Below are 7,039 nucleotides of genomic sequence, written 5' to 3' on the forward strand. Positions count from 1 at the left end.
TGGGCTGTGGCACTTCCTGGAGCCTGCATGGCGATGTTCAGCCCTGTGACATCTCTGCAAACCTTCTCCCTAGAGCTGCATAAACTTTGAGGTAGAGAGTAAGTAGTGGAAAGACGGGTTGAATCGTATTTCAGAGTGGGCTCTTCATAGGTTTTTCTCATCTTGTTTTTAGAATTTTTTGTTGTTTGTGTAAAGACAGTGTTATGGAAACGTAAGGTTCAGTGAAGGAACTCAGGATGAAGGTGGACTTACAGCACCACTGTCAGCACCTTTCCTGTTGCTTCTAGAAACCAAGCCCACACCAAGCACGGCACAAATAAAAGCCATCACCCTCTTATGAATAAAAAACCATATATATTGTGGAATATTAAATGTTCTGCGTGTACTAACATGAGAGAAAATATTTTTTCTCTACATAGAGTGAATTTTTTCTTGGGGATTTGTTTTTCTCTAAGGAAGGCTAAAAATGAATTTGTGACTGACCAAATTAGATACCTCCCCGAAGAAGACAGTGCCTGGGACAGTGGTGATGGTGGCTGGAGGCACCAGGTGTCTTCGGCCAGTGCTGAGGGGGACTGACTGGGGATACAGCTTTCTTGGGGAGCAAGAGTTGGGGATGTCGCAGGCCCCATTGCTCATTGTTGCACCGGACACTTTTCAAGGGCTGTTGATCTCTGATTTGCCTCTCTCTGTTGGGACAACTCTGGCTCTTGAGAGTGGCTTGTTGACTGCTGGCGGCATAGCTCAGCATTCTGCTGTGTTCTGAGTAGAAGGGGTGCCTGTGGTTGCAGGGAAACCCACAGACTGGAGCTTGAAACTCCTGTTTGTGCTGATTTACCTTCGAGGCATGGCGTGCGTGGCAAAGTGACATCTTCTCCTCCAGCATCTGTCCAACTGCTGTCATGAGCCCCTGAGCTTCAGCACTGCTGCTGTACACACAGGATCTGTTTTTTCCTGTTTTTTGGCTCTCAGCAGTGACTGGTGCTGGCTTGCTTTTTTTCTTTGAGAAAACCCGCTGAAAAAATTGCTTGATGTTTTCTCCAAAGTGGCTTATTGAAGGAGGCTGTTTCTTTGATGGCAATGGCTGGACGCCTTCATCCTGACGGGTGTCCTCTGTTTTCCTGACCGGGCTAGGTTGAGGAGTCCTCAATCCTTCAAGCCTTTCTTCATGTTTTTCTAAGTTGGGCTTCCTAGAGTTCTCACTCTTGTGAGGAGGGGGAAACATCGGGCTTTGTCTCTTGCATGAGACTTGACAGTTTGGGTTCTTGGGCTCCCTGTGCCCCAGGTTGCTCCTTCTGGCTGCCATGAGGTCACGTAGCTCCTGGGAAGCCTGCATGTTCCCAGCAGGCATGCTCTGGAGATGGCCCTGGGGCACTTGAGGAGCCAAATTCTCTGTAACAAGGGGCAGAACAGACGCTTGCCCATCTGGAAGGAGCACAACAGCGGCACAAACTTGAGGCTGGGTTTCTGACTTCGTGGCCATTCCAGGCTCAAATTCACTAATAACCTCCTCCATAAGACACCGCTGTCTTGGATCTTGGGAGACAGACATTTTAGGGAGTAGAGAACTTCTGCTGGTCCCTGGAGCCTCGAAACCATGCACATCATCACTTGTGGCTTGGAGGTTTGCCAGCATACGGGTTCCCAAGGGGACTCTGGGTTGTGGCACTGCCTCCCTGGTCTCCCCAGCCCTTGAAACCTGGGCTCCTAAGCTCCTGCTCTGCTGGGTGCTGCCTGTGAGGCTGTATGTGAGGGGCTTAGATGGCCACCTGCCCTCCTGTGCAGCTGGAGGAGCCTTCAAGGGCCCATGATCATTCCAAGATGGGATCCCTGGCGGGGCCCTCTGGAACTGCTTACATGCAGGGGAAGAGGCCAGAAGACTCTCTGGCGTGTCAGATGCTTTGGTCAGCACCTGCTGTCTCAGACTTGCCATCGGTGGTTCTCTAAGGAACGTGGCCACCTCAACTTTTGAGCCAGCCCCAGGTTCACAGGTGGCTGAGGAGGGACCGGCAAGCTGTGTAAGAGACAAGGACGAAACCTTTTCCAGTTTAAAGCACTGAATGGGTTTGAGGACCCTGAGGGGTAGACCCCACCTGTGTTTGGCCCATAACCTCCCAATATGGGCTCCCAGCACCTGCTGCGTACACGGCTCGAGGAAGGGAAGCACCTGGGCTGTGTTCACACAGGCTTTCCCACTTTTTGGGGGTGCTAGATTGCTGGTCTTCACGTGGGTGTTAGACACGGGAAAAGCCTGGTTGACAGCAAGCCAGGATCGACGCACACTCACGGGGATCAAGCCCTCGTTGATCTGGCCCAACTTCCTGCCGACGTGGGCTTTCAGGACGTTTTCTATACGATTCCTCTCTGTGCGTCTCAATAAATCACTTCCCGAGTCACTCCTCAAGGGCTTCCTCAAGTCCCTTTCTGACTCCTCAGAGGTCGCCCCCAGAACCTTCCCTGGGAAGCTTTCCATGCCCCTGGATAGATTTTGCGGGGTCTGCCCCAGAATTTGCCCCAGACGTGGGCACGGGTCCCTCTCCAGCTGGAACTTCACCTTCTGTGCCTCCTTGCTGCTTTCGCCTGTGGACGTGGAGGACTGCCAGGGCCTGGGTTTGCCCTTGGCCTGACTTGTCCCTGACAATTCGTCCCGAAGCTGCATCAGATCCAGAGACTCTTGGATCCTTCCCAGGTTGCCCCGGTGTTGAATGAACCACTTTTGAATGTGTTGCTCCAGTTGTCTCCGGAGTTCAGGACTGATCGGAAAGTTCTCAGGCAGAATGGATGTCAAGGTTTCCTGGGGAGGGTTAGGAGTGGAGACACTAAACACATCCTGAGATTTTTGGACCCTAGAGGGTAAAGCCAACCCACCTTCTAGTTGTTTCCTCAACAAAGGCCATTCAGGGTGCTGAGTTTCAGGTAGGCAAAGAGCTTGCACTTTCTTCTGCGATGCAGGGCAAGCTACTCCAGAGTTATCAATCGGGGATGGAAAAGCAGGAGACAGGACTGGGAAAGAGGATTGAAGATGGGCCTGAGCCTCGGCCTGAGCCATAGGTATGGGCCGGAATTGGGGTGTGCATGAAATAAAGGGTTGGGACTCGGGCCCCAGATGGGACAGGGGCTGGGCCTGGAAAAGCAGTGGGGACATTGTAGTCTCCCTTTGCATTGGGCAGACATTGGAAATTCCATTGAACAAGAAAGGAGGAGACTGTAAAGTGTAAGACCTTTCAGTGACCCAGGCATTAGCCACCAGGGATTCGCTGTGCAGAGAGGGGAGGCCCCAGAAAAGCTGGCTATAATTCTTCTGAAAACTTTCCTGCAAGATCCTAGGATCTGAGAGCTTCTGAGGACTGGGCAGCTGTTTCGAGTTCTTGCCCATGTTCCAGAAGGGTTTTGGGGTTGTGGGGTCCTGCTCAGCATCCAATGATTTAACCAAATTCCCCAAAGAATTCAAGTGCTTTTCTGGGCTCATTTGTTTTAGAAATGATCCATCGTTTTCTTTTTCCTCCGAAATGTTGACTTTGGCTCTTTCTATGACTTGTATACCCATGACATTCTGGCCATCAGAGTTGAGTAAAAACGGGCTACCAGCTTCCATCTGACAGGTCTCTGGTGGGTGGCGGGAAAGATGATCTTGCTGGACTGACGAGTTGAAGACGCACCAGGTTCTGGTAGTCTCCTGCCACCAGGAGAAGGCAGAAACTTGACTGTTTGAGCCGCCAAGGCCTGAGATGGCTGGGACAGAAGCCGCCAAATCCTTACGCAGAGACAAGCTTTGAGGGACGGTGCCCAGTGGAAGTGCCACTGAGTCACAGTGAGATGGAATTATCAGAGTGGAGTCCCGCAGGGGAGGAGCAGGGAAAGCTTTCAGAGGAGACGGACGATCAGAGGTGTGTGGTGGGTGAGGGAAAAGTGCAGGTGGCTCGGGTGAGGGGCTTTCTGGGGGAAGGGAAGGTTCTGGTGCCTGGGAGGCACTTAGGGAGGAGACTGAGGTGGTCATTGGGCCTGGTGATGGGGTGGAGGCCAGATCCTGAGGATGCTTGGTTTGAGGATCCGGGGAAGCTAACGGGGAAAGCATGGGAGCAGTATCTTCCATAGGCTCATGAGAGGACCGGGAGTCTCCATCAGGTGCTCTTTTGCCCACCTCACCTGGGGGGTCTGGACCGGAGAGCTGACCAAAGTCACCTTTGTTAAGGAGCGGCCCCAGGAGGCTGCAGGAGACAGGAGGCACAAGCTGCAGCCAGGAGCAGGTGGGGCGGGGGCCAGAGTGGGAGCTCGGGTCACAGCCCCTCCACCACCCCACATCCTGACTGCCCAATTCTCCTGCTACCCCTCGCCCCAGGGTTTTACTCCCATCCTCTGTCCCTGTGGTCTCCCCATCCCAGGTCAGCTCCAGGCTGCCTACGGCCCTGGGGTCACATCCCAGCCCTGGTAGGAAGGATGAAGGGAACGGGAAGTGCCTCACCTCTGCAGTTGTGAAAACAGGTCCCAAGTCTCCTCCAGGCCTCTCGGGCACGCTCTACAAGCTGGAAATCAGGAGACCGGGTTAGGGTGGTGCAGGAGGGGCCTGGGATCTCACAGGAGGATGAGTGCATGTTTCTTTAGGGAAGACCATGGGGAATTAGACTCTGGAACCCGCACATCTGTGTCCAGACATGGCCCCGAGGGTAACAGCAAGGCATGGCGGGCAGGGCTTTGTCATTCACAAAGGGCTTCCACATAAGGACCCCCCCACCCCCACCCCCACAGTCCTCACAACTGCCCTGTGGGGACAAAGGACTGGGGTGGTCTCAAAGAGGAATCAGCCTTAGCAGAGTTGAACAGCTGTTCCCAGGGGCCAGGAGGCCCCCTCACCCCCCTCCCATCCAGGCAGGCGTTGTTCTCCCCACTACACACACACTGCCCCCTGCTGGGTAAGGCCCAGTCCCTGGCCCACCAAGGCTTCATTCCGTCTCGGAATCTGAGAAGGACCCGGGGTTCTGATTTCCCTCCTATGAGCCCCCGTCTCGGGCTTCTTCAACTGACTTCTTCAGAGTCAGTTCCCTCCGGGGCAGACGAGATCAAATTAACTCTAGTGTGCCCTGGCAGAGCCTTACCTCTCAGACTGTGGTTTTTCATCCTGCCTCTGGGCCTCCCTCTCCGCCCTACTGGACACTGGGAGACAAGATGACGCGGGGAGACAAGATGACACTGGGAGACAAGAAAGGGGGAGGAGCTAGGACCGGCTCTCAATCTCCGCCCCCAGCCCGGCCGCGGCACGCTGCACTCATGAACCGCGTGGCTCTCTGGCTCAGGGAGCTCTGTGTGCTTCCTCCCACTCATGTTTAAATGGATGACAAACTGCTTTTTTCTGGCAGAGGGGGCCGGGCGCGGTGGCTCAAGCCTGTAATCCGAGCACTTTGGGAGGCCAGGGCAGGTGGATCACCTGAGGTCAGGAGTTTGAGACCAGCCTGGCCACGGTGAAACCCCGTCTCTACTAAAAATACAAAAATTAGCCGGGCGTGGTGGCGGGTGCCTGTAATCCCAGCTACTCAGGAGGCTGAAGCAGGAGAATAGCTTGAACTCGGGAAGCAGAGGTTGCAGTGAGCCGATATCCCTCCATTTCACTGCAGCCTGCACGACAGAGCAAGACTAAGTCTCAAAACAAAACAAAACAAAACAAAACAAAAAACAAAAAACAAAAAACACACCACATACACACACAAAGAGGGATTTTTCAATATGACGCCGTCAGTCCCTGGCCCTCTGCTCGAGGAACACACAGGCTCAGGCCCGCAGGCACCGCTGAGCTGTCAGATAGGATTCTGCTTCCCAGGAGACCAGAGGAGACGCCAGGCCCCGGTGGGAGGCCCTCGGGGGCTCAGCACAGCCCCCCAGATCGCCCCATACAGAGGAGACTGGGCCCCGAGCCACCTGCCCCAGGAAGGGGCTGATGAGCCAGGGCTCAGGGTCTGGCCTCGGACAGAGACCTCCCCCGTCTCATGACCGTTCCTGGCGGTGAGTCCACGAGTTTGATTTTGTCTTGACGCCTCCTGCGCTCCCCCACAGGCGGACTGAGAGCTTGGGACGGAAATCCCAGTACACGATCCACCCCTACCAACCCTGGCTGCCCTGCCTCTCCCTGGAAGGATGATGTTCTGGTCTCTCCTGAGACTTCCCATCGCAGAAGTCTCTCCACTGGATTTGGAAAAGTGGAACTAATAAGAAAAAGAAAGGAAAGAATCAAGCTCTGTGGGTCCGGACTGAGGGCTCCTCACCTTTCTCTTCCCAGGCGATGGTGAGGGTGGGTCGTCATAACGGAGGTAAGAGAAGTAGGGGAATAATAGGAAGAAGAACCCCAGGGCAAACACCAAGGTGAGGAAGATATCCAACACCCATGGTGTGGAGCTGGGGGCGTTTAGCGACGAGGCACTAAGTAATTTCAGAGGAAAGGGGAGATTCTCCATGTGAATAGGCGCGTTGCTTTCAAGCAACTGAGCTCTGGGCATCCCCGTGGAGACTAGGGACTGGGGCCCAGGCCTGTGTCACAGAGCTGGGGCCTTCACATCACAAAGGCTCCTTTGTTGGGGAGGGGCAGCGGGAGGGGGAGGGGCAGTGGGACGGGGAGGCTGAAGCACAGCCCTTCCCCACCCTCCAAGCCGGGGATCCCTCCACCCTCCCACCTTCCAGATCCCTCCCTCCCACTAAGTTTTGTCAGTGATAGAACTCAGCCAATTTTCTATTCTTTCTCCCTGGAACACAGATATTACCTGGTTCCTTTTATCTGTTGGAGGCGGTGGCTTGAGGTTACCTATTTTATGACCCTTGAAAATCTGAAGTTCACTCTGAAATTTTAGCTATGTACCAGGGAATTTTATTCTCAGAATGTCGTTCGTCCTCAACCCCAGCTTTCCCACACAATGTTTTTGTCTTATATCAATCCAGGGACAAAATGTAAATTTCTTTTACACTTATGTGGTTTTGCAAATTTTGAAAAGTAAGTTTTAAAAAATTATTTCTATCTCACTTTGAATCAAAGGGACCTACCCACATACAATTAAGA

The 7,039-nt window shown here is 53.7% G+C and overlaps 1 protein-coding gene across 1 annotated transcript; it reads right to left on the reverse strand.

Annotated features, from left to right (window-relative positions):
- Positions 1 to 343: 343 nt before the first annotated feature.
- Positions 344 to 6,527, reverse strand: LOC719627 (spermatogenesis-associated protein 31A6). The gene is made up of 4 exons (XM_077966585.1): positions 6,255 to 6,527; positions 5,094 to 5,151; positions 4,463 to 4,523; positions 344 to 4,208 (listed from the first exon to the last, which is right to left on the reverse strand). Exons 1-4 carry the CDS (start codon positions 6,483 to 6,485, stop codon positions 488 to 490), a joined length of 4,071 nt encoding a protein of 1,356 aa, XP_077822711.1. The 5' UTR covers positions 6,486 to 6,527; the 3' UTR covers positions 344 to 487.
- Positions 6,528 to 7,039: the final 512 nt, after the last annotated feature.

The sequence above is a fragment of the Macaca mulatta genome, chromosome 15 (assembly GCF_049350105.2).
Source record: "Macaca mulatta isolate MMU2019108-1 chromosome 15, T2T-MMU8v2.0, whole genome shotgun sequence".
Lineage (NCBI taxonomy): Eukaryota > Metazoa > Chordata > Mammalia > Primates > Cercopithecidae > Macaca > Macaca mulatta.

Bases quoted from the DNA above. Each gene is read 5' to 3' on its own strand.
- LOC719627 (XM_077966585.1), bottom strand. From the start codon at position 6,485: ATGCCCAGAGCTCAGTTGCTTGAAAGCAACGCGCCTATTCACATGGAG. The intron at 5,152-6,254 runs GTGAGGAGCCCT...CTTGTCTCCCAG, and splicing joins CATCGCCTGGGAAGAGAAAG to TGTCCAGTAGGGCGGAGAGG. The intron at 4,524-5,093 runs GTAAGGCTCTGC...CCTGATTTCCAG, and splicing joins GAAAAACCACAGTCTGAGAG to CTTGTAGAGCGTGCCCGAGA.